This window comes from Lethenteron reissneri, chromosome 49 (genome assembly GCF_015708825.2).
Source record: "Lethenteron reissneri isolate LAM-NWPU_2019-01 chromosome 49, ASM1570882v1, whole genome shotgun sequence".
In the NCBI taxonomy this organism is placed as follows: domain Eukaryota; kingdom Metazoa; phylum Chordata; class Hyperoartia; order Petromyzontiformes; family Petromyzontidae; genus Lethenteron; species Lethenteron reissneri.
In genome coordinates this window covers 8,840,764-8,868,515 of record NC_083827.1, presented here as the reverse complement: position 1 = coordinate 8,868,515, position 27,752 = coordinate 8,840,764, and the positions used below count along the sequence as shown (strand labels likewise).

General features: G+C 45.1%; 2 protein-coding genes across 4 annotated transcripts in view; both read right to left on the bottom strand.

Moving 5' to 3' along the window:
• Positions 1-21,854, bottom strand: part of MROH1 (maestro heat like repeat family member 1) — a 65,609-nt gene extending 43,755 nt beyond the window's left edge. For all 3 annotated transcript variants that reach the window (XM_061572170.1, XM_061572171.1, XM_061572172.1), the window contains exons 1-14: positions 21,686-21,854; positions 16,171-16,316; positions 14,246-14,377; positions 13,300-13,462; positions 12,601-12,699; positions 10,972-11,123; positions 9,155-9,295; positions 8,102-8,194; positions 7,253-7,331; positions 6,303-6,416; positions 5,682-5,755; positions 4,636-4,761; positions 2,694-2,807; positions 1,341-1,485 (exon numbers count right to left, since the gene is read on the bottom strand). In XM_061572170.1, the coding sequence (XP_061428154.1) occupies positions 1,341-1,485; positions 2,694-2,807; positions 4,636-4,761; positions 5,682-5,755; positions 6,303-6,416; positions 7,253-7,331; positions 8,102-8,194; positions 9,155-9,295; positions 10,972-11,123; positions 12,601-12,699; positions 13,300-13,462; positions 14,246-14,377; positions 16,171-16,316; positions 21,686-21,707 (1,600 nt within the window). In that variant the 5' untranslated portion in view covers positions 21,708-21,854. The remainder of the gene's footprint in view (positions 1-1,340; positions 1,486-2,693; positions 2,808-4,635; positions 4,762-5,681; positions 5,756-6,302; positions 6,417-7,252; positions 7,332-8,101; positions 8,195-9,154; positions 9,296-10,971; positions 11,124-12,600; positions 12,700-13,299; positions 13,463-14,245; positions 14,378-16,170; positions 16,317-21,685) is intronic.
• A 2,390-nt stretch (positions 21,855-24,244) lies between these two features.
• The window catches only part of SAMHD1 (SAM and HD domain containing deoxynucleoside triphosphate triphosphohydrolase 1), a 39,814-nt gene continuing 36,306 nt past the window's right edge, over positions 24,245-27,752 (bottom strand). Inside the window, exon 17 of the mRNA XM_061572027.1 lies at positions 24,245-27,357. Within this exon, the coding sequence (XP_061428011.1) occupies positions 27,217-27,357 (141 nt within the window). The 3' untranslated portion in view covers positions 24,245-27,216. The remainder of the gene's footprint in view (positions 27,358-27,752) is intronic.

The following is a 27,752-nucleotide window of genomic DNA, read 5'->3' as shown; positions in this document are numbered from 1 at the left end:
TATTTTTCGGCTTGGGTCTAATTGTCCACGCTCAACTAACGTTGGCTGTAAATCACCACTGTCCCTTACGTTATGGCAAGCCTCGGGGCTACTTCCTGGAGTCGTGGAGTTCTGCCATTACTCGTACGGGACATTCCATTAAAGCGTGTTTTTCAAAAAAAATATTTTTAAATATTACTTATTTAAGTTTCTGGCTATTAGAGTAAATGTGTTTTCTCTATTTGGCTCTTTTCGATAGTTGCTAGGTTGTGCCCATTGCATGCTGTTTGCTGTCAAATCAGTGCCAACTCTTCATGTGTGCTTAAAATGTTACAAAACATATGTTGTGAAGTGCAACAGTGCTGGATGAAAGTGTTGACCTTTTAAAATGCTGTAACTATACCAGCTATGCAATGAATCGTCCCCACAGCTATTCAATGAAATTGATTCAGGGCCTCAATGAGATTCATGGCGGCTTTAAGTTAGTTATTTCTTTTTCTATTTTTCAGTCTCATGTGCCATTCTGTTGGCTCAATTAGTGTACATGCAACATTAGTCTGCAATGTATAATAAACGTAACATTACCACGCGCATGATTCTATACGTATACCGTGCATGCAATAAAGTATTAAAATCGGTTAATTGATGCAGTATTACTTGCCTATTAACTACACTTGTGCTAGACAATAGACCACTACACTACTCAGCTGCCAAATGCCTATTGTTCATCATCACCCTAGCAGTATCGCTGCAATCCGTAAAGCATCGACTGCCCCCTTGGATTGCTTGAAGGACGTTAACATTCAACTATGACATCTATACAAACTGTTGCTTACATGCCAAACGAAAGAAGATGATCAGACATGATCTATCCACTGTCGGATGAAGGTATTCCCCAATCTGTCGCCATAAGTAAACATCTCACAGTCTTGATAATAGTTTTTTTACCCATTTATCTGGCAACAAAACTGACACCTTTTTTACAAGGAGTCATGTTTGCATAGACCGCAATACCTGCAGTCATAATGCAAACAAAAAACATAACTCTGATAATGTATGCACTGTCCTTGAAGTTGATTGGTCCACACCCCAACTTCAAGGACAGTGCATACATTATCAGAGTTATGTTTTTTGTTTGCATTATGACTGCAGGTATTGTGGTCTATGCAAACATGACTCCTCGTAAAAAAGGTGTCAGTTTTGTTGCCAGATAAAAGGGTAAAAAAACAATTATCATATTTTTTACTGGCAAATGAGGTACCAATGGTGATCTCACAGTCTTGTTCCCTCCTGTTCTCGCTGCATCTTCATTCACCTAGGAATTCCCTGGGGGGGGGTGTGCAGTGTACATTCATCCCGACCTTGCGTCTCGTAGTTGAGGAGGTAGTCGGGTGCCTGAGCGTCGCGTTTCTTGAAAGCCAGGAAAGCCGCGTTACGGCAGACGGTGGCCAGCGCCCCCGAGTATTGCAGCGGACACACGAATCCGAGTAGATACGGCCACAGCACCTGCCACGAGACGCCACCCCGATTCACCGGTGCGTCGTGGTGGCAGCGGCCAGCGTTGCAAACCACCACGGGGGCTCTAACAACCACGTGATGCTTCGTGTATAGATCAGCGGTTCCCAGCCCACCTGCTTGTTGTGCAACCCTCAACAGACCTATCAATTGTATTCTTGGTTCTTTCGGTAAAGTCACGTAGAAGGGAAATAATAAAATAATACACATATTTTTTTTATTGTTTTATATTTGTTTTATTTTATTATTTCCCTTCTACGTGACTTTACCGAAAGAACCAAGAATATGAATCGCTGCAGTCACGAAAGCTTTAAATCTAAATTTAGACCTAGCAATTGTTCTTCGCACCCACGACCAGCATATATATATATACGTTTAATGTATTAACAAGCGAGATTTTAAAATATCTTTTTTTGCACACATTTTAATGCCATGTGCACGTAAAAACCAACTGAGACATTTAATTAACATTTTATAACATAACAATTAACATTTAAAATAATATAACATTATACTTTTAATCGAACTTTTTTAAATCATAACTTTACTGTCAAGTATTCAAAGTAACCTACCATCATGGTGAGTACATGAACCACAGGGAAACATTGGTTTAGAGCGGTAGAATGTTAATTAAAAAAAATGATGCTGATATCCCATTTATACAGCTGCGAGCCGATGCTAGAAATTCGACATTCCTGTGTTTGAGACGAGTTTCTCCACATGATAGACACCGCCGTTGCGACTTTCGACAAAGTGGTACTTCTATTCCGGTCCCCAAAGGGGAAGGAAGGGCCGAGTTGACTCCAAATTGAAATAAATAAAAAATATCTTAATTCTAGATTTGAAGTTTTCGTGACTGCAAGGATCCATACTCTTTGGTTCTTTCCGTAAAGTCACGTAGGTGAAAATAATAATAAAATAAAATAAAAAAAGTGAAAAAACAACTACATTAAATCACGAACCAAAGAGTAAAAAATATCTTCCCTAATTATCCTCCCACTAAATGCTGATCGCGGGCCAAATAGCAAAAGGGGTAAATTCCAAAAAAAAGGTATCAGTTTTGTTGCCAGATAAAAGGGTATAAAAACTAATTATCATATTTTTTACTGGCAAATGAGGTTCCAATGGGTAAATTCCACTCAAGGAGTTCCGTGCCGGGTGGCGTTGCAGCGGCCCAGACCAGGGTCCGGCTTGCTCACCCCGTGTATGTTGTCGATGGTGGTGGTGACGAGGTGCAGGATGTTCTCGGACATTCCCCGCAGCGCTTCGTCCGTCACCTCCTCGGGGTCCGGCGGCCGTGGCTTGCCCTGCACCTTGACGGCAGCGTCACGGTCACCCACCGAAAGATGTTTTAGTACAACTGAAACGGAGGATGCGATATCCGTACCGGTAATTTTTCAATAATGCAATGATATATTTTGACGTAATGATTTCAATCGAGTGCTTAAACACGGAGCATATCAGAAAGAATTTTACAACCCACACATTATGAATATAAAGAAAAGGGTGGAATGGTGGCGCAGTGGTTAGCACACTACACTATGAACCCATTAACCTGAGTTTGATATCCAGTCATAGTAATTGTTTATTATGTAAAATGAAGCTTTGCCTCTGTATACATATGCAAATTTAAGTAATTATAAACCTTTATTCCAGGTTTTATGATTGAAACGCAAGTTATTGTATTCGAGTACTTGTGCTCATGACACAGGGTCACATGCCGCATGCAAGCCTACAAAAAAGCACGTGCTCAAGATGTGATGTAATCTAGTTGGCGAGCAAACAAACCAGTTTAGCTCTTTCCCAATGTCTTGATGTGCATCACCAGTTCTCTTACAGCATAGCGAGCAGCACGATAGCATCAGCTGACCTCCGGCTCAAGTTATTATTAAAATTAAACACGGTTTATCTTACACAATATTGCACAACCACAAAACTCACTAGAGGTAAAACCTCTGATCTGACAAGAGAGATCTAGAGGTAAAACCTCTGACCTGAAACTAAATATCTATAAGTGTATATATTTTCCGTGTATATATAAGCGTGCAATGCTGCTGTGTGTATATATATGCGCTTGACAGATAACATATTCTTAACATGCGCACTCTTGAACGGCACGTAAACCGGCACGATGTTATTAGTACGAACAACGCGATTTCTTTAAAACAACATCGAGCAGGTAAAACTCACAACATCATACCAGAGTGAACACAAAAGACCTTGCAAAATACACAGGGCAATTCATTTACATTAGAAAATTAACAGTAGCACGAAACAAAATCAACAGCTGTGCGATTGTTATTTTGCAGGAGTGGAACTGCCAAGCGTACACAGTAGGGGGTTGATTTTGCTACTTGTAATCCCAATTGCGTTATTTTAATTTCAGCATTGAGATGTTTGGGTTTTGAGCTATGGGAAGAAAACAGAGAACCCAGAGGAAACGCATGAAGATCAATGGAAGAAGACACAGAAATGTGCCTGAGTTTGAAATTGAACCCAGGTCCTTGCTGTGAGGCACAACGGTTACTCACTGCGCCACCGTGCCACCCCTTAGATGCAATCAACATCATTTATGGTTGTTTAGAAATGGGCAAGTAGGAAAAGTAGAAAATGGCAGTGAATATGCGGCTTTGTACGTATGTATGTGAACTTTCGCACCGTACCTAACCAGTAAAATACTCATGTGCTGTGGATCAGTGTGGTGCAATGCATTTCCTGGGGAAGGAAAATGTCAAACTGCCTGACATTTATAGGTTCGCTGTACAGTTGGTGATATGCGTATCACTCAGAAGCACGTGTGATAGGACTAATGCACTAGGCTTATTGCACCATGGAACGGCCAATGAATGAATGGGCACACAGAAGACGTAGAGACTGAATGGTCAATGAATGATCGGATAAGCCAAAGGAGGAATGAAGGGCCTATGAATGAATAACCACACAAATGGTGAAGATGTTTAAGTGAACGAACGAATGGACACGCCTCGGAGGAGACTGAATATCGAATGAATGGTCACGTCAATGAAAAAGGAGATGCTAAAAGTCAAGGAGGAAAGACTGAAAAGTCAAGGAATGAATGGACATGCCCATGGACTAGACACTGCGGCAAAGACACAGCGCGCGCACCCGGAGCACCCTCACCGGTGCCGTTTCCCCCGTGTTTGCGCACTGTTTGATGATAAACTCCACCATCTGGTCGCCGCCTTCCAGCTCCAGGTATCCTCTGTGCGCCATCGTGATCACTACCTGTGCCAGGGCCCTCTTCACCTGCACGAACATTCAAGCGGCTTGCTGGTACCAAGCAGCGGGGCATCGCAATACAGCACTCCGACATTTTCCCATTACACGTGTTAGCCCTGTGACTAAATCACCCAGAATGTATGTGTAGTAGATCATCGATAATTTTTCGGCGGCTTCAGGGGGAAGGGGGCACCGGATTTTCAGAAACGCCAGATAATCACATCATTATTAAAAATAGCTTATTTTTGCACATTCATGCATAGCATTATGTTTTAGCTGCTGTGAGTATGTTTATTGAGCTTTAAATGTTTACTCGATGAAATTGGCATGAATATACAAATAGACAACCAAACCTCGAACACTCTGCATGGGGTGATGTACGTACTACGCTCTTGTTTCAACAACATGATGTGTTTGACGATCGCCGTTTTGACGGTTTCGCCGGATCGGTCCGGGACCACCGGATAATGTTGGAAGCCGGATAAATTGCGTGCCGGATAATCGATGATCGACTGGATATAGGTATTCTTTATTTAACCAGGAGATTAAATAAACCGACTGAGCAGCCTCCAATATTGTTGTCCAATTGTTAAGATCCCGTTCGTATTGTTTCTCAATTGCTCCATGTGGTGTGTACATTGTTGTTTGCTCCACCAGCCGAAATGTAAACACAAAAATAGCATAACTGAAATTAACGCATTCTCGTACGCTTATTGCGTGTGCAAGCAGCAATTAATTTTTATATCGAGATTCTACGGTGCGACACGTACATTTATAGACAAAAAAATACAGTAACAATTTGAACAGTCAAAAGTATCGTGCCAAGCATTGAAGACCATGCCGGTTCATTGACCACGACAAACCAAAATAACACGGGGGGGGGGACAGGGGGGTGCGTTTACACAGCTTTAAACATAAAATAACCAGTGTCTGCCTTGTGCACTTACCTTATTGCTCTGCTCGAGCAAGAGGAGTTTGAGTCCAGAGAGAATGACAGGCTTTTTGTCCTCGATCTGAGGGGCTGAGCGAGACAAAGAGGCAACCTCTGACCGCTTGTCGACATGTTTGCCTCTGCACGGTAAAAATGAGGCTCGGGAAATCTCAGCCCTTGCTTGGTGGGAGCAGAGATAATATACTGGCACTCCAAAATGTATTGCTACAGAAGGATAGTGCATCTGAGCTGGACCCAAAGAGTGACCAACGTAAGGAGTAATAAAAAGGTTGCACGCAGAAGAGGGGCTGATGATGCAGGTAGTGATGAGGAGGAAACTGGCACTATTTGGACATATATGTTGGATGGACAACAACAACAAAAAATTGTTGTTTGGAAAATAGAAGAAACAGCAAAGCGGAAACCCTAACAGAGAATGGCTTGACGACGACATAAGAGATTAATGCCAGAAAGATATGGCACTACTTGAGCATGTAGACACAAGACAGAGGAAAGTGTAAACAAATGGCGAAATGTGCAGTGGACACCCACAGGCTATCTCCCCCCATGCATTGTGATGATGATGATTGGGGGGCAGGAACTACACGGAAGAGCTGCCCGGGCTGATGCTCTTTACCCGCAGAGTTGATGAGGTGCTTGAGGATGATGAGCGTTCCGATGCGGTTGCGCTCGTTGTTTTGCTCCAGCTTCTGAAGCAGGTACGCCAGCAGGCGGTCGGGGATAACCCTGCCTGTTGGGATGCAGAGGTCACCGCCACAAACAAGACCACAAGAATAAAGATGAAGGGGACCTGAGTACGCATGGTTGGTGATCATAATCATTGTGGATAGCAGGCTGCGTCCAACCGTTCTTGTCATTCAAATTAGATGTTGCCGTGTCTCCGCCTGCTGGCCGAGTCACCCTTGAGTAAAGCTGGATAGCTCGATGGGTAACTTAATCGGATAATAAACTCCCGATTCTGATTCTGAGAATATTTATTAATATTGGAGGAATCCGATGAGCTATAAAGCTTTTTTTCACAGATGTCCAGGAGGGGCAGGTCAGAACATTACAACATGTGGAGCACTTGTATCAATCCACCGGAGGATGTGGGGCCTCCAAAAAACATACCTGTCAACCCATATTTTTGTTTAGGGGAATTGAGTTTTCAGGCGAACACAGCAGTTTCAATATGGGCAAAAAAATGTTTGACTATTTGTTTGTGTTTATCCCTTGTGATGGGACTTACTAGGATTAATGTTGAGATTTAAAAGGGCACGGGGTGACCAATAAGGTCTGAATTGTTAAACTGAATTGGTCTGTAATAAGGTAGGCACTGATAAGGGGTTGACACGTATGAAAAAACCACACGGGTCGTTGGGGTTACTTGACCATACTTCAGCACGCCGGTCAGATTTGACAAATTTGGACAAAGACGCCGGCTGCAGACACGACTCACTCTTTATCAAAATAACATTAAGGAATCTCCAATGTCTCCCAATAAGCAGGGCGGCGCAGATTTTACGGCTGATACACCCGCCGGAATCTCAAGACACAGCGTAGAAACAGCGGCGTGCACTCGCTTACTTATGACAGTGAAGCAGCGAAGAATCTCATTGTGATTTTTCATCGCCAGGTTGTTTGAGAAATCCACCGGGATGCACACCTATGGCAGCGGCAACAGCAACAGCCACAATGTTCAACAAACTCCCCACTGACTAACCACAAGCATTTCAGCTCAAAGCAGAAACATAATGCGGGCCCCAATGTGAACCGCTTGGGGGGGAGGAGAAGATATCTGTCGGAGTAACACCCAGCTAGAAGAAATGTCAGAGCTTGAATACCTCTGGCAACTGTTGAGGGTGGACCGGAAACAAATATTTACATTAAGAGAGAGAAGACGGCATGTTTAGGGCGCTTTTGAAAAACTGAACGTACCGACCTGCCTACAGAAGACGTTTAAATCAGGGTGTATTCCTCTGTTATAAGGTATGGATTGGAACAATGGACTTGCACAAAGAAAATGGAACAAGTTGTTGAAAAGCGAGGATAGGTGCGCGATTGGTGTGGTGGCGAGCGCAGGGATAGGATTGCCTGGCAGCGTCTTGTGGGGACCACAACGCCCAGAGGGGTTTGCGCCTCGTGATGATAATGACAGGAAGACAACCACATGTATTAGGCAAAGATCCCCCACTATGTTAGCGAGCACCTATGATGATGATGACGATCAATGTGAACCAGAGGGGGATCTTATTCTTCTTTCGTATGGCCATGTAAGCAAAAGTTAGTATAGATGTCACAGTTGAATGTTAAGGTCCTTCGACCAAACCATAGCGGCAGTAGACGCCGTACAGATTGCAGCAATAACGCCAGGGTGTGCATGGCTGGCGCACTCATCGGTGATGCGTTTTAGAGGTATGCTGTTGTGCTTCATACCTGATGGTGGAGGGTGTTAAGCAGTACGTCCACTTGGGGTTCAGGAACACGACTGCCCACATTCGCCGACGCGTCCAGAACTTGGCACAGACCCTGTTGGCAAATAGGCATTTGAAATGTATTCTTCTACGCGCAAAAACACACCGGTGGTGTTGGAGACACTTGACGGAAATGGGCTTTTTACACACATTTTCAAACTTTCTACGATTAACTAATAGTACCTGGCATCTAACCGGATGTTACAAATTCTTTCCTATGAATTACATCAGCAAATATAGAGCTAATGCTAAAACAGAGTTGTAAGATGAGGAGAAGACTTATGGATATACTCCGCTTCCGGATGTTTAAACATAAAAAATTTACTTGGAAGTAATATTTAAAATTTTAAATAAAATCCCCAATGTAATGCTAATTGGGCTTTCGGTGTTACGTCAAGAGACAATCCATTCGGATCCCACACAGAACAGGAAAACATTTCCATCTCAGAGAATGGACCCCAGGAAGCGGATATCACAGAGCCATCTCTGAAATGCCTTCAAGTGGGCTCTGGTCCACACAATTGAGGGGGGAGCACTTTCCCACCCACCTCTGCCAAATAAGAGTACAGTACACCACTTTCCACATTACAGTGAAAAATCTGTATTGTTAATTCGCAGGACTGTAACTTAGCAAAATTACGTGCAGACCCGAATTTGTATGCGGTTATTTATTTTTTGGTGCACTCATTGTTGTACACGTTGAGATAATAAAATAACACTCCACTTGAGATTCCACTTAAAACACGGGCGGCTACCCGGATTTTAACCCGGTGGTGTCACCTCAGCGCTATGGGCTCTGTGGCCCCCGGTCCAACTCTGACGGTCGCTCATTTCAATTCACACGACCCCCCACGACAGCACAATGAGCTCAAATATAATCGGACCTGAAGCAGGACCCAAGATACGGACCCCGCACCTCCGATTCGCCCGGTTGGCTACGTACGTTGCGAAAGAAGTTCAACATGCATACATATATAAGTGACCCGTTCAGGCCGTGCCCGCTCTACCGCCTTACCTGTGTGATGTAGAAGGGCTCCGAGTGCTTTTTGTACAGCATCATGAAACCGGTCAGCAGGCGCGGAAGCTGCTCATCCAGCTTCTCCCAGGTGAGTAGGTGTGCCATGTGGCCCAGCGCCTCCACTATCATCAGACGAAGCTGCGGGAGAAAATCCAGAGCGTCTGGTGTCTTGGCGGCGGTAGCATTACAGCAAGTCCTCGAAATGCCAGGATTCATCAGGGGTGGAGTGGGGTCACTGCCCCCCCCCCCCCCCCCACTGCATCCACCATCTTAATGAAACCATGTTATTTCCATGCATACAATTAAGGCCGTCTGTAGCTTGTAATGTTAGCCATATAGTTGTTTTTTCATTATAAATATATTATGGAAAACAACCGGATAAGAAAAATATTTTTTTGCACAATCAAACGCTCGAGTTGTTACTGTACAGCAGTAAACCGGTTGCTACATGGCTGTGAACATGAATAAAGAAGCAGCTGACAAGTCAGCTTTGCAACACGCGCTGTTCAGCCTTGGAAGTGCGATTTTCTATTTTTTCCTTTTTTGTTCAAATTTTAGAAGTTCTCCAAAAAAAAATCTAGTTTTACGCACGACACGATATAGCTGCCCCCGTTATTTCCAGGACACGTTATATAGCTGCACCCGTTATTTCCAGGACACGATAGAGCTGTCCACGTGATTTCCAGGTATTTCCAGAGACCCATTGATTAAAAAAGTGAACGCTATGAATCTCCAACAGTGTTTCACTCATTTAGACTTACCTGAAAAACCTGCGAGGCACAAAACAACAAACGTGGCCTCTGCTGAATACAAATGTGTCTGTACTTCTATGCCCAAAACATTAAACAAAACCACTGCAATAAAATTGTCATTTACAACAATGCGTAGAGGGATATAAAATGAGCACTTTGGAGAGTTCAAGCAGTGCACGAGACAGCTGGGGAGATTGATCAATTTCCAACGGATTGACCAACGTGTTTGACTGTCAGCAGTGCCATTTCATCTTGAGAAATTGACTTCCCAAATCATAACACGATCCTAAATCTTAACCGAATACCAACACGAACCTCAACCCCCATTCTAACCCTACCCTAAACTCCATCTCCACCCCAACCATTTAAAAGACAGACAACTCTTGCGCGTCGGTATTTCTCATGGAATCAGGCAGCCGAATGATCTGGCCGTGGAATTTATGTCTCCGCTGACGGGGCGAACGGGGAAGATCGTCGCTCATGTTTCCCATGGAGGCCGTCTCACAGCAGAGAAAATCTAATCTTGTGACGTAACACTATAACTGCAGAGGTTTTGGCCACATGGGTCTTAGAGTGTTCATTTGGATTTAACTAAAGTTGCGATGGAAACTTCCGTCAGTCGAGTGTGTATTTTTCAATGAACATCAAGCGTGGCAATAACTAGGACTGCCCAACACAGCCCAAGGCATGCATAACTGTGAATTAATTTCTAGACTACGCGATAATGCATCAATTTTACGAGTGACAGAACTGCACTCAGAAAGACCAAACATATATGTATATAAAAAACGTACTGAATTAACAGAAATTAGTTTGACCTAATAATACTGGGAGGGCGAAGGGTGTGGGGAGAGTGGGGGGGGAATTACACGCTCTTCACAACAATATTTAATAATAGAGATTGGACTAAACCTTTGACTGCTTTCGTCGACGAGACTGAATGAATGACCAAATTGAATCCACAGACTAATTTCCCCGCAGGCTGTCGTCGCCTCGACTGAGACGAACGACTAAAATTCAAATGTTGACTCAAGAACAGTGTGCAAGAGAGCCCAGCCCAACCTTGGCCTCCTTGCTCTGCAGCCAGACGTTGAAGAGGACGTCGTAGGCAGAGTAGATTTCATTTTGGAAGGCCTCCTTCCGAACCGTGGGGTCGGGTGCCTTGTCCAGATTCGCCACGTACTCCAAGATGCTCTCGCTGAAATGGCTCAGCGCTGCACGGAGAAGGCCCACAGTGAACGTCAAGATGCATTCCTCCACAAAGATGGGTAGCGCAGTGGGAACGAAACTAAAAATAAATAATTTTTTTACTATGAAGAATTTTTTTTATTTTTAAATGTATTACGTGCAGTTTTAATTCACTCTCAGAGCGACGAGAATAATTCAGAGGCATCGGAAACCACAATTATACATGACAGCCAGAATTGGTACCAACAATTGCCCAAGCTTAGTTGTGAGATGTTGGGGTATTTGGCCAACTCCATCAATGAGTGTTTATAGGTGCATGAGGAAACCGGAGTACACGGAGAAAATCCACGTGCGCAGAGAGGGTAACGCCCAATCCCCGTACAGATAGAAAATAATCCCTTTACTGTACTGCCAAACCCTGGCAATCCAAGAGATGGTGACCTCGACTGCCACTGGTAGGGAGTTTCAGGAATCTGTGATTCATCAACCCTCAACTACAAAGCACTCGATTACAGGTGCGTGAAACCGGCACATACGTGTGAAATTATGTTCTCATAATGCACAAGTAAATGATTGGAACATGCAAGGTATATATATTTCATAAGCGAGCATGTCAGTCATTCTCAATCCAATGCTGGAGGAAATCACATCACCATACAGTTGTGGCCATGTGGGTTGCTTGACCATGATTTAACCATGCTGGTCAGTGCGGGTGGGTGAAGGTGGGGTGGGGGCAGGACCAGTAGAGAAATCAGTCGCCGCCGATGTTAGCCACGGCAAGGAATCGAACTCAGGTCGTCGGCTTCCGAGCACGGAGCGGGAAGCACTCAACGGCGGCATAAATTAACAACTAAAAAGTAAAGGAACATTTTAATTTGTATTTATGCATAAAGAAATAAGGGACTGTGTTGTCAATGGCGCACAGAAACATGGAAACAAAGAACTAACCACTTTCATCATAAGCACTACCCCATTTAGAAAATAATTACGTTTCCCAAAGCGTCTTTTCAAATTATTACTCCACATAGAGTAGCCACTAGGCCACAAGAAGGAAACCACCAGAGCATCGAATCCTCTGCACACAGGTTTCCGCTATGTGCACGGATTAACCACGAGAGTAGAACACGACTCGGTAGGTCTTCGCCATTTGGGCCATACGGCTCTCCGACGTGAATTTCATGTCACACCGCGAGTTGTTCAGCGAGATGTCCGACGTTTCGCACCAAGCGCTGGGGAGACCCTTCTTCAGCAAGAAGCTCGCCCGCACACGGAGCGAAACGTGGAGCAAACAAGTCGGACACCGTGCCAAGCGACACGCTGCACGACCCGAAAACACTTGGCAGGGCTACGGGGCAATAAACTTTACCCCAAAGAAAGTTTCCAACCGCAGTGAATTTGCACAACTGATGAAGCGACGCTCGTGCTGGTCAATAGCAGAAGTGGCAACAACAAAAAAGGGGAAAAAGAAACCAAAGTCAAGTGATGGTGACAAGCTGTCAGTACCATATGTGAAGACCCATCTCATGTTGTCCTGTTTTGTCACTCCAAGCATGGGCAGCATGATGCCCATTGTTGCGGTCAGGAAGGGCACCATCCCGTACACTGGAAGGGCAGCACAGCGAGAGCCGACGCACAAAGTAGGGCAACTGTAAATCAAACTCTTCCGTCAAAATGTTTTTCCAAGGAACTCTTGGGCGAGGTGGCTGCGTGGCTCAGATGGATCCAGCGCTGAGCCGGCATTGCTGAAATTCCGGGTTCGAATCGGGGGTTTCAACCATCCATGATTAACCTGGGCTCTCAAGTGTAGCAAGTTGATGGTCTTAGCCTGATCACATGCAAATTGACAAATGCTCACGATGTCACATTTGGTATTTCACTACATTTAAATAATTCCAGTTCTGAGACCTAAATATATTAGTTCGATTGGCATACGACAAACGATCTTTGCAGGGAAAATAAAATATGTGTCGCTCAACAGCGGGTAATGAAGTCTATTCAAATTCGTTCAGAAGTCGTTCTCAAGGATCATCTTCTGGGACTATTCTTTGACGCAAATTGACGCAATTCAAGCTGCACAATTCTAAACGGAAAACATCTCATGACGTGACACCGTCAGCCTATTTCACATGTAGATAGCAAACAAATGAAGACGTGTAAAAAACACAGTGCAAGTACTCGTGCAGCAGCTCAATGAAGTGTTACCATTGGCAGTGGCCAAATTAGCCAGCGTCTTCATCGTAAAGAAGTGCGGTATCGTTCCCGGCTGAAACTTCTGCAGCAGCTCCTCCATGACCACACGGACGAAGCCACTACCAATGGCCACGAGCACGTTGCTGGCTGCCTGCTGCCACTCGGGAAACACCTCCTGCGATGCGCCGCACGCACACGGGTTCCAAACCACTTCACGCAGTGCAATGGAAAAGCATGTTGTAGCTTTTTTCGATTTAAAGCTTTCGTGACTGCAGGGATTCACCTTCTTGGTTCTTTCAGTAAAGTCACGTAGAATTGAAATAAGAAAATAAGAAAAATAAAACATTATAAAATATAAAATAAAATAATAATATAAAGTAAAATAATATAATTATTTTATTATGTTTTATATTTTTTTATTTTATTATTTCAATTCTACGTGACTTTACCGAAATAACCAAGAAGATGTTGTAGCTTGCTGACCTGACCATGCTGGACAGCTGTGAATAAGAACTTAATAGCTCATCGGATTCCTCCGGGTCTAAATCAAAATTCTGATTCTGCATCCCATTCTATCAGTGGCCTTTGATAACTGTGCAGAGTTATTGTGGGGGTGATTTAATTGTATTATTATTAGATATTCAGGGCAACAAAGTTGAACAGTGTGTTTAAAAAAAAACTACTACCTGATTAAGGTAGGTGGCTTTTTATTTCCAAAAATGGAAAAACGTAATTACTATGACCTGATTTTACATTATTTTTTTGTATCAAATAGAGCCCCATTATGTGTCCACATATAAAAAATATTCTTTAGCCTATCGCCGCCCTATTGACGTTCCAAACTAATACTAACCAGCAACATTTGTTTACACGAGCAAGTAAACAAACACTGGACTGGTTTTGACCTTCTGGCTGTCATCAGCAGAGTTACACAAAAGCCGGTGGGCTGAGCGGGCACCTTGGAGCGAGTCATCTCCTCGGAGGTGAGCGCCACAATACTGCGCGCCAGCGGCTCCGACAGCTGGTGCAGCGTGTCCTTGATGATGAGCTCCATGCTGAGCAGGATTACCACGCGATGGCCCTGGGGGAGCTACCCGGGCGACAAAGACAAAGATCCCCAGTATAGCCTTTAACAAACTGTTGGGGCAAGTGCTGTTAGCGAACAATGACGAAGGGCGGCATGGCACACAAGAGCGTGGGTGGCCAGCACCACACCTGGCTGCCTTTGTCTCCCTAGTGGCAATGTTTACACACCACACCAGGTACTCATTTGAGACTGAGTCAACCAAGGGGAGGCCCAGGACCAGTTCGGATAATCGTCACTGGTGTTGGCCGTGAGAGTGAATCGAACTCGGTCACCGGGTTCGTAGCGCAGCACGCTAACCGCTACACTACCACTCCCCAGGCCACAGACACAGCCACGCGCACACACAAAGATCCCCCCTCTAGCCTTTACAGACTGTTTGGGCAAGTGCTGTTCACGAACACCTATTAAGGCCGGCGCACGAAGGGGTGGTGGCCAACAACTGTGCCCTGCCACCTTTGTCTGCCCGACACCAATTATTACAGGGCTGAGTTGACCTAGGGGAGGCCCAGGACTGGTTCAGACATTCGTCGCTAATTTTAGCTATAAGCTAACTCTGAAGTCGTAATCGCAGCGTGGCACGCAAACCAATCTCAAAATACTCATCGCAAAACTGCAGCACACACCATCTCGGTTGTGCCCATACACACTGTGAACATGCTCATTTCATCAGGAAATCACAGTTGTCTCAGCGGTGTCAGCGAGCGGCTCGCAATCGAAAGACTGCGCGCGTTCAAATCCCTGGCTGGGGGGGCCGACTCGGCCCATCATCCCGCAATGGTCAATAAAACCCGTGCCGCTCTGTGTTTAAGTCGACAGCGGTCGTCCCGTGGATAAACTCGACCCTTACCATAGGAACGCAGAATTTCAATCACTGGCTCAGAGCTGTAAACAGTAAATGACTGAACACTAATTTATTTTAAATTGCATTATAAGGTTGCACTCCTTACACACAAAGTGCTTACCACAAATGAACCACAATAGGTTGATGATGTATTTGATTGTCAACCAACACTGGGTAAAACAACATGGGCATTTTCTTTATCTTCTAGCATGTGCACCAACAGGTCCAACAGTTCCACATTCACTCTCTTTTAGCACCCCCCCCTCCCAATACGTTCCTTTCATTGACCACCACATTCAGATAAGCCCCTCCCTCCCTCCTCCCCTCTTAACTTGTATTTAAGAACTTGTATCTTGGAATCTCTGCCTCACTTGATACAGCAAATCTAGCTGTGATGGTCCCACCTGATGACGGAGACTGGTGTTGCCTCCGAAACGTCGTGATTTATTATTTTATTTCATTTCTATCATCACTTTTAGTAATTTTTAATTAAATTTTTTACCTACGTGACTTTACCGAAAAAACCTAAGAGTATGAATCCTTGCAGTCACGAAAGCTTCAAATCTAGAGTTGATGATGTCGTCAAAGAAAATAAACCATCACGCGAGCTTTGGTCATCCTCGCAGCGGCTTTTGGCTAGTGATCGAACAAGGGCAGTCATTGCACCACGCACCTTCAGGTGTGCTTCTGCGGCCATCTGCAACGCTCATCCTTCCGACATTACGAAGCCACTGGATCTACGCACTTTTAAATCTAGATTGAAAACCAATTTCTTGAAAACTGCTTTTTGTGTTTAGTTATCCTCCCCCGCACCTCCGATTAGCACGGTTGGCTATGTACGGATTCACTAGAATAATTCAACCTACATACGAGCACCAAAGCATCAATGCTCATTTCATCAGGAGATCACTTTGATTTGCACTTCTGAATTAAGGTAGCCCCCCTCCCCCCGCACCTTGCTGTGCTTGGTGAGGTAGGAGTGGCAGCACTCGAGCACGGGTTCTGGATGGCGGCATCCAAGCTCGTTGAGGGAGCGAGCGATCCTCTCCCGCACCGCCTCGTCCTTGTCGAACGCCGCGTCCGCCAGCGCAAGAGCCACCACTGCACAACGCAAACGGAACATCGATGGTCACGCGCCGCCACCGTAGCCGCCACCAGAACACAAACTCGGCTGGAACAGCGGCGCCCATTGTTTCACTGTGCTTCTATGCCAGAGGTCGCAAATGGGTTTTGATCCCGTACCCGTACCCTTACCCGTACCCGGCCGCACCAGGGTCGCAAATGGGTACCCGTACCCGGCCAGGTACGGGTAGCCGTTCCCTACCCGTACCGTATCCTACCCGAAATGAGTGACAAACGGTTACTCACCAGTGACTCACGGCCTACCCGTACCCGTACCCGGCCGCACCAGGGTCGCAAACGGCTACCCGTACCCGGCCGGGTATGGGTAGCCGGGTATCGGGTAGGGTACGGGTATCGGGTACCCGGTTGCGACCTCTGTTCTATGCTCCCCGTTCGTATTCTCCCTGTATGCACCCCCACCCACAGTGATCAGTGGCGATGATAAATAAGATCCAACACCCCCCCCACCCCTTAGCCCCCTGTGATCCAGCACTTTGGGAGGTAAAAATTGGCTGCAAGGAGGGTGGGAGATCAAAATTATATTAAACGTAATCATAAAATAAGTTGTAAAGAGCATTCATTTCTCGAAACAGAAAAATTGTTGTTTTACTGTGAACTCGGCAGAGCAAATATATTTCTTCAATATATTTGTGTGGAGATTTGTGAGTGTCATCACCTATTTGTGTACCAGGTTTTTACTGCAACTCTGGTTTCCTCATTCTTGCTATAAACAGCCTGATGCAAGACCCGCCAGAAAAAAATGCACTTCCTCGAGACTTAGTGAGGTTTTCATGGCTAAACGGCATTATTATTATTAGACCACCATCAAACTACAAAAACCACCATCCACCACTACCATCACACACCACAAACTAAGCACACACCATAAGCAAACACCACTCACCACATACAATCATCCATCACAAAATACACTCACCCCATACGGAAGATTCCTGGTGTAAAAGTGTTTTTGAGTTTATGCTGATTGCTTTACTTCTTTGTTTGTTTGTATGAAATGTATCATTCACTCACGCAAATGAGACTCATCCCGAGCCTCTCAAGTTTGATGCATCACCTGGTTAAACAAAGTCAACTTGAACGTGACCCACCACACCGAATCCCACAATATAAACTCTGTAGCCGGCACACACCTTAACCCACGATCACACCACGCAAGATGACACCATTATCTTCTTGGTCTTTCGGTAAAGTCACGTTGAAGGAAAATAATAAAATAATAAAATAATTCTAGCGACGTTTCGGCCACAACGCAAGCAGACGTCTTCAGGTGGAGAACAGGTCTGTCGAGAAGGCAGAGTCTGCCTTCTCAACAGACCTGAGTCTGCCTTCTCGACAGACCTGTTCTCCACCTGAAGACGGCTGCTTGCGTTGTGGCCGAAACGTCGTGAGAATTATTTTATTATGTTTTATTTTATTATTTTATTATTTTCCTTCTACGTGACTTTACCGAAAGAACCAAGAAGATGAATCCCTGCAGTCACGAAAGCTTTAAATCGAAATATGACACCATTACCCAAACAACATCCACTATCACTCGCCACAAACATCAAACAATGCATGCCGTCGTCCAACAGAATCACCTACAACACACACACACACACCACGACTCATCACCCGCCGCTGCGCATGACACATTTTTCAAAGCCTCATAAACATTGCCCCCTCTCGATATATTGCAGTGAAAAGCTGCCGTGACTCCTGCAGCAATCATTCACCTGGGGACTTGCTCAAACGCGTTCACCCTCGGTTCTCACGTGGAAACTAACAGCCACCGCCACCCCCGAGGGGATGATGTATACGCGCCTGTGTACGAGTGCATTTGTTTGATCCTGCTCCAACAACTGAGAAAACCTCAGAACATTTCAGACTCAAGATTGTAATCCTTCGCCATGACTGAACAAGAAATCGTCAGTATCATTGGTACTTACAGAGAGTGAGTTTTCATACGAGAGCCTTAATGTTTGAAGGTCTCATTGGCAACGAGTGCATTTTTATCCCAGATCACCGCTTGTTATATTTATAACACAGAAGACATGTAGTAAGAACCGTATATTTGGCTGAGCAAACAATAACACAAGCAATCGCATGTGTACATTACGAGAAAACCCCAAAAGAACAGAAAATAGTGCAGGGAGGACAACCATAATTTTCAAACAAAATAGAGAGAAACGTGTACAAAACAGTCAGCGTGTTGTGCATCATGCAACAACCATCAGGAGTTCCTGAACCAGAAGATGACAACAATGCACCTCTCTTCAGTAAATGCTCACGTGTGTTTTTGCATCGTGCACACGTGTTGAGTGTGCTTGTGCATGTTTGTGTCGGTTTAACGCATTGGCTTTCGTGACCAATAGTAGCCCTAAGAGTTTTTTTTTGGGCTAGAGCGTGAGTTACTTGATACAATGTGTGTGTGTGTGTAAAATATAGAGCAAATGGATAAGGGGCAGTCCATAAATGACGTCACGCGATTTTGGATGATTTTTGACCCCCCCCCCCCATCGTCACACAGCGTCACAAAAAGTCAGACCCCCCCCCCTCAAACATGACGTCACAAAGCTCTGCCCCCCCCCCCAAAAAAAACACATAAAACATGCTTCAAATCGCTTTAAACTATTGTCATTGTAGTGCGTATTTAATGTAGCGCTGCACTCTGATGTTGTCGGATAAAACATTAATTAAAAAGTCTATTTAATTAAGTAGAACGTGTTGTCTACATTTATTTAAAGTTGCGCATTTTGATGTGAAGTCACATTTCTCACCCCCCCCCCTCGTCACAAATGTCTGACCCCCCCTCCCCCCCAAGGTGCGTGACGTCATTTATGGACGGCCCCTAAGTCACAAACACCAAGCACTGGATTGAAGATCATAACCAGACCAGTTCACTGCACGGCATTGTAAAGAGGAATGTTGGCAAAGAATACATTTCAAGCACGTGACATTTCCTATGTAAACACTGCAATTTCGTCATGTTTTAAGTGTGCACTTACTACTCTTTGGTTCTTTCGGTAAAGTCACGTAGATATGAAATAAAATAAATCACGACGTTTCGATTGCAACACAAGCAATCATAATCAGGTGAGAAACCACAGCAAAAAAATGTTGTTTGCTGAAGTGGAAAAAAAAATTGCTGTGGTTTCCCACCTGATGATGATTGCTTGTGTTGCAATCGAAACGTCGTGATTTATTTTATTTTATACCTACGTGACTTTACCGAAAGAACCAAAGAGTGTGGATCCCTGCAGTGACGAAAGCTTCAAATCTAGATTGTGCACTTACTGTACTACACCGCTGCGCTCAGGTATAACTGAAGTACAGGATCGTTATTTACAACGAGATGAGAGCCCATTGAGACAAAGGTCCCCTCCCCACCCAGCCCCACCCCTCCCACCCCCACCCAGCCCCACCCTCCCCACCCAGCCCCTCTCCACCCATCCCATTTTTGTATGCACGACGGACGGACACAATAATCCCCTGTGGGCTGGTGTTACCAGGAGGTTCCTACCAGTAAAAGTGTTCTTACAGTTCATTCTGAGCAATGCATGGGTGGGGGCCATCCGGGTTGGAGATTAGCTGCACTTGAGAAAAAAAAACCATAGCCTAAAGGACAAATAGGGTTATTCCACTCTCATTTGGCTTTAGTGCGGACGCCGTTTCAATGATTATCCACTCCTAATTAAAACTCAGTGACCTATTATTTAAGAATAAAGAACAACACCCTGGCAGAACTAGAAAGTGTTGGCGAGTTATGGAGCTATCAGCGGCTTTGACATCTTGATCTTAAATCAGATGTTATACGTCTTCAACGTACTCTATGTAAACAATACATGTTTGTACAGCCGAATTTACTCATGTATTACACTCCCCATGGCTTTGTTTAACTTATAGACAAAAGTTAGTTGACCGGGATAAACACGCATCGTTATTAACGTTTTATTGTTGATGTCCATCAAAATTACATTGTTGCAAGGTTTTTTTCTTTCTAAAACGGATTAAACGCACAGGCGTCTGACAACTTTAACGCACAACGACGATGCTGAGTTCGAAGAGAAATTAAAACTTCTGTTCGAGGTCTCCCTGTGAAAATAAACAATTACTATGTTTAAAACGCATTTTTCAGGAGCAGTTTATGTTCAGCCTGTTGTCCTCCCACACCTCCTATGAGCACGATTGACTGCGTACGGTGCAAAAGAAGTTTCACACAAATACAAATAACATTTGAGTTATTTCAACGAGTGTTTGAGCAACCCTAGCTATATAAAAAGTCTGGGCGGCTGGTGGCTAGGAGATGTTAACTACCTCGCCTGATGTACAGGAGGTCGTGGGTTCCATCCCGACGCCTGCTGCTGCTGTGTATTTCCAGGTGATATTAGGGGCCGTCCATAAATGACGTCACGCGATTTTGGACGATTTGACCCCCCCCCCCTCGTCACATGGCATCACAAAAAATCAGACCCCCCCTCTCAAATATGACGTCACAAAGCTCTGCCCCCCCCCCCCCCCCAAAAATAAAACGTGCTTCAAATCGCTTTCAACTATTGTCATTGTAGTGCGTATTTAATGTGGCGCTGCACTCTGATGTTGTAGGAGTGTTTTTATTACAATTAGTGCTGTTAGAACAATTCCATATTTATTTAAAGTTGCGCATTTTGATGTGACGTCACATTTCTCCCCGCCCCCCCCCCCCTAGGTGCGTGACGTCATTTATGGCCGGCCCCAAAAGCCAACTTCGTTGAGCTATCATTTGTAGCCGGGTCGCTTCTGGAAAAGAGATATTTATACAGCTCAGTGGACCTTAGCTGGTAAAATAAAACTAAATATCTCGGTAAAGAGATAGCGCTGTTGCGCTATGAGGAGTACGAGCCTGGACAACGGAGTTCCTAGTCCCGGCAAACATCAGTGGCATCTGATAAGCGAACTGGTCCGGTACTCCTCAACTGCACCAACCCGGATTGGTGAAGTATGGCGAAATACCCCCCCCCCCAACTGCCTGCCCCTCACAATCAGCACGGCGTGGGGAGCCTTCAGCCAGCCAATCTCTCTCTCTGCTCTACTCTGAAGGCCCGTTGCCCGAAACGTCAGTCTGCTGAATAACACAAGAGACGTGTGTGTGAGACACGTCCCGCTTCACGGCGACAAACGTTCAGGGCCGCAGTCTGACCGGGCAGTCCGTGGACACTGCAGAGTTTACGAGGGGAGATCGTGAGCACCCCGTGGGGCCTAGCTCCCTCTACCCGGCAAAACGTCGCGCCCTTCCCGACTGAGATCTAGCCGAGGGTCGGTGAGTGCGACAACAAACGAGGCCGGGCGCTGCGTGGCGATGGGTTTACCTTCGACTTGCGAAGGCGACATTGCGAGAGGGTCTTCGGTCGAACGGGGTCGGCAGCGATGTGGTCAAATGTCACCTCGCGGCATCCTTGTTGTTGTTGTTGTTTCTGCTCTAAAGAATATGGGAGTCAAGAGTTGTGAGTTGGGTGCTGCGTTAAAGCGATGCCGTCATATGATGGCACACGTGAGCGGTGGCCACGGCCTCTGTGTGAAGTGAGACAGAGGCGTGTGTTTTCACTGCCAGTCACTCAGACAGAGGCGTGTGTTTTCACTGCCAGTCGTTACTCAGACAGAGGCGTGTGTTTTCACTGCCGGGAGTTACTCAGACAGAGGCGTGTTTTTTCACTGCCGGGAGTTACTCAGACAGAGGCGTGTGTTTTCCCTGCAAGTCGTTACTCAGACAGAGGCGTGTGTTTTCACTGCCGGGAGTTACTCAGACAGAGGCGTGTGTTTTCACTGCCAGTCGTCACTCAGACAGAGGCGTGTGTTTTCACTGCCAAGTCGTCACTCAGACAGAGGCGTGTGTTTTCACTGCCAAGTCGTCACTCAGACAGAGGCGTGTGTTTTCACTGCCGGGAGTCACTCAGACAGAGGCGTGTGTTTTCACTACCGGGAGTCACCGAGACACATGGGCCATAAATGACGTCATGCACCTGGGGGGGGGGGGGGTCAGACATTTGTGACGATGTGTGACGAGGGGGGTGGGGTTTGAGAAATGTGACGTCACATCAAAAGGCGCTACTTTAAATAAATATAGACAACACGTTCTACTTAATAAAATCGACTTTTTTTTATAAAACACATTCCTGCGGAGGGAGCTGGTAGGAACGTTGGGTTGCTCGGTCAATGGCCTGCAGGGTCAACGGCGGCGTGGTGTATTCCGCAAATATGCTCGACTGTGAGGGCGGGCACAAGCTGGCGTGAGTAGGTTAAACGTTGAGTTTTATAAAAGCTGAAACCTCATTTGTTTCCAAATTCTTTTGTGTGTTTAGCTTCTTGTCATCCTCCGCATTGCACGGTTGGCTACGTACGGTGCGAAAGAAGTTCAACGTACACACGGCGCGGCCGTGCGCAACGCTGATTGCCCAGCGGCAGCACCCTGATAGCTCCTCCAACCAGCCGCATTGAATCCCACGTGGCGCGTTTGGTTCTATGTTACGGTAAAGGTGCAGCCCTGCAATTCCTCCTGCCACTGATGTTGGATGGGCCACCAGTGGCGAAGGCGGTGTGTCTGTTCGACTCTTCCCAAGCTGGAAGGTGTGGGAATATCCCCACCCACCCACCACCATCCACCCACCCACCCACCACCACCATCCACCCACCCACCATCCACCCACCACCACCATCCACCCACCCACCACCATCCAGCCACCCACCCACCACCATCCATCCACAACCACCATCCACCCACCCACCCACCACCATCCATCCACAACCACCATCCACCCACCCCCACCACCCACCACCATCCACACACCCACCCACCCACCAACCACCACTATCCACTCACCCACCATCCACCCACCCACCACCATCAACACCATCCACCCACCAACCACCACCACCCACCCACCCACCACCATCCACCCACCACCATCCACACATCCACCCACCCACCACCACCACCATCCACACACCCACCCACCATCCACCCACCCACCCACCACCATCCACACATCCACCCACCCACCACCACACGAAACTTGCCTATCGGCTCACGGCGTGCGCGCCCATATTCTACAATACGAGATCACATTTCACAATTAAGGATCGTCACCGTATCCGTGTCCCATAACGTCGTCATTTGTACATATTTATGGCACAGTATCGTTGTCGCACTTCTCATGCACAAATATTGCCTAAACGTTTTTCAATGTCAGCTCACTAAAGTCTGTCCATTCTTATAATTGCAATATATAACGCTTATGAGCCATACCATTGGTGCACTATAATTTTATATTGAACCAGATCATGACGTAACAATAGCCGCTGTTCCATCAATTATGCCAAACATGTTTTTGCAAAGTATTATAACGAAAAATGGTAATTCATTTACAACTATGCACACATTGAAACTCACGATTTTAAATATTGCATATTTATTTTGACACGAAACAAAGCACTGAAAAAATTAACCCATAAAAACAAAGTTTTTCACTATAAATCCTTAATATGCGTGGCGGCTAGAGTCCTCTCGTCCTCTGGCTTGAGATGGCTGCCACCTATGGGTCAGATGAATGCCTGCCACCATTAAGCAATTGGTAATTAAATATAATTAATTTTTTCCTAAAAAGTGTAAAATTTTGGAGAAAAAAATTTCACGAAAATACATTGTCACGCACGAGTCTGTGTGCAAATGTCAGCTCGATTGGATCACGGGAAGTGGGTTAAAAAACGACCGAAAGATTTGCACGGTCGTAAGCGCGCAAGCAAGCAAGCAAGTGAACTTAATATAAAGGATTTAAAAAAGGGGCAATCACACAGTGTTCGTTCCCAAATCCACGTGTCACTTCTCGGGTCTACTGGAGCCGAAATGATAATTCATAAACACAGACAATGTCTTAGAAAAATCAAGACTTTATTCAATCAAAATAACATTTAAGTTAGGACAACGCTTACAATTATAACTCAAGATACAACCTCAACTAAGAGCACCACCAATGTCAAATTTTTTTTTTTAAAGATCAACACAAAAAACGTTAACGAATGATTACATCCTTAAGAAGAAACGCTTCAACTGAAATTACAGGATACGGATTGTTTTCACGTTATCTATTGGTAGGTATACACTTCGAATGGGGAAAAACTATTATTTCCCACTTGTATTTCCCATGTTATAGAAGCATTTTTAGAGAACAACGAATTTCCATGGAAGCAAATCACTTTTTTTTTGCACAGAATAAAGGCACTTTGTTAAGAAGTAAAGGATGCAATTGCACGTAACACAGTGACGTTTTAAGCTTCTGCAACTGGGCAAAAATTACACAAACACCCGTAAGACATCTGCCTAAATTAAACACACTCAAAAAATAACAGCGTGTTAAACAGCGAACCCATCACACCAAAGAACAATCTTGGAAATTATAAAAAAAGTTATATCCTGATAACAAAATAAATAATACCCACTTTCCATATTCTCTACTCACAACGACTGAATTACTGTGTTATGTATTACTTAATTTCGTGTTCAACGGGACAATTTCTTACATTCAGCGACCAGTACCGAACTGGTTCAAGCAAGCGGAACTGCTAATGGGACGTAGAACCCCCTTGGAACCAGTGGAGTTTTCTTGTTGTGAACCAATACAACACTACCAAGATGCACTCAAAGTCGAGCAGCTGGTGGCATGCGTAAAAAAATATTTTCATTTTTTACGTGGAGACACAAAAATGGAGAGGCGTTGTTATTACCCCTCTCCGCAATGGCGCTTAACGATGATTCTGTTATAGATACGAAGACATCATCATACTTGGGTTATGTAAAACCCATTGGGACGGTGCTCACAGTGGACTTTATACAGACGCTAAGCGCAACAACGTCCAACATTCAGTAGGTTGCATTCACGTCTGTGTTGTAAATATAACTGCGAGCTCACATTACAAAGCCTCTCAGTAATCATGTAAACTTTGGGCCAATGTTGGCATGTTTACTGAGCTCTCACAATAAATGGTTAGCCCGAAGAACAGGAATACTACAATATGCAGTGTAGATTTTAAATTGGAAACTTTCATAGCCCTGAAATCTCCCATTATTGATGTTAGCAAGTGGATAAAACACCAGAGCCACACGCTGAAAGGTAGGTCCCCTAAGCATCCCATTTCCTCGAGAATGCAAATGACCTGGATACGAATGGCACACGTACAATGCCCAAACACGAGTTATCACACGGTGGAAATTAAAGCGTGAAAAACATCTCAAACGGACGCCCACTTAATGTAGGAGCATCGTGTTAAGTGGAGTGAAGACAATCGAAACATCTTAAAACATGTGGTACTTAAAAATGCTGAAGTAGCGTGATGTAAACAAGGCCCAACATAAATGTTGCTGCATTAATTGAAATGCACCACTGACCGAAGCTTAACGTATTTTTTTTGTTCACACATTTCAAGCAGTAAAAAAATAATTTTGCATAAAAGCAAAGGTTTGCCGTACACATCCACCACATTACAATGTAAAATTATTTAGACTCTTAAAAAAGCAATGGGACTGCCCTTCCCCAAGCCGAATTGAGATAATTGTGAATCATGGTCAAAACACCCTCATGACTCTTATTCTGTTGTATTATTGTAAGATGGCAATTCTTCTTGGTTCTTTCGGTAAAGTCACGTAGAATGGAAATAATAAAATAATAAAAATAAAACATTCTAAAATAATTATCACGTTTCGACCACAACGCAAGGAGCCGTCCTCAGGTGCGTTGTGGCCGAAACGTCGTGAGAATTATTTTGTTTTATTTTTATTATTTCCATTCTACGTGACTTTACCGAAAGAACCAAGAAGATGAATCCCTGCAGTCACGAAAGCTTTAAATCGAAATTTAAGATGGCAATTGTTCTGACATTGCAAGCTGCCCCAATTGGTGGTGTACAACAAAACCTCCCCCCCCCCCATCCAAATTAAAACACCCAACATAAACCCGACGTCGCAGGATCGTGTGAAATTACGAGAACTGCGTGGCGGGAGGGGCTTCATCCAGCAGTGGATCGATGACGACTCAAACGTCGCGATGTGAAGAGCGCAGAGTGTGGCCGAAACGACTCGGGACGGTTCAATGAAACGTTGACAATTCAACGAAACGTTGACAATTCAACTCGGCAATCCAATTTCTCACGAGGTGGACGGCGGCGGCGGCTCTAGCGGCTGCACGAGTGACACGAATCCCATCTTTTAATCCGACGCACCAAAGTCCACACACGTGCAATTCCGTGCATGTATCATGAGGTCAAGAATCGACATTGATAAAAGAATCAACGCATTGTTTCCACCCCCCAAGTGCATAGCGTTAAACACAACAGACACACGGGAGATACGCAAAGTTTTACCCGTAATAATCTCAGCCTACCTGTATCCCAGTATGAACACGGTCAGCACTGAAACCCACTTCAATGGTATCATTGTGCATGCAACCCTATCACTAAGTAGAAACACACAACAACTCTGCATGCCATTAGGCTTGCACGGTCTAAACTTGCAAGCGAGATTCACTTAATAAAAGGCCACGTTTAACTATTGTTACAAAGCGGAAAAAAAGCTGCAAGAGCTGCCCCGATGTGTTTTCGGGTTGCGTCGCGTGTTGTCCGGCACGAAAAGCAGCGAAATTGTCAGATATCGTGCCGAACAACAACACGCGGTACATATCGCAAGCGCAGCGGCGAGATGTACAGCGTAACCTGGGAACATCTGCGTAGCAAGCAGTAAGGCAACAAGAGTGCTTCAGAAAAAAAGGAAAAGGTTTTAAATGCAGTTAAATGCCGACCACAATTTCAAAACCGTACGTAAAATTAAGTGGGTGCTTTTTTTTACACGGGCATATCATTTGGTGTTCTCTTTCAAAAACAGTTTCCTTTGGCATTCCTTGGGTGCTTGTCGCACTTTCTCGTCGGAGTTGGCGTCAGCGTTCCGCTTCCAGCTCTCTTTGAATGGAGTCAGCCCTGGGGCCACCACTTCTCCATCCTGTAACAACATCAACTCAGTTGCACGATTCGTACGTAGTTTCATGTCCTCCCCCCCCCCCCACCTCCGATTAACATGGTTGGCTACGTATGGCGCAAAATAAGTTCAACATACATACAAATATGGCACGTAAAAGTAGGTCCATCATTTTATTGGCATGACCTGTGTTCCATTTGGTGCGGAGGTCACGAGATGTTAACCAACTCGCCTGGTATACAGGAGGTCGTGTGTTCGATCCCGACTCTGACATCTGCCGTATATATTTGGAGTTTGAATCTTGTTCCCGTGGTCGTGTGGATTTTTCTCCGGGTTCTCGGGTTTTTCGCTCCACGTTTAGAAACGTGCATTTAGAGTATTGGGCTGCTAAAAATTTACATATGATAAGCCACTTCATT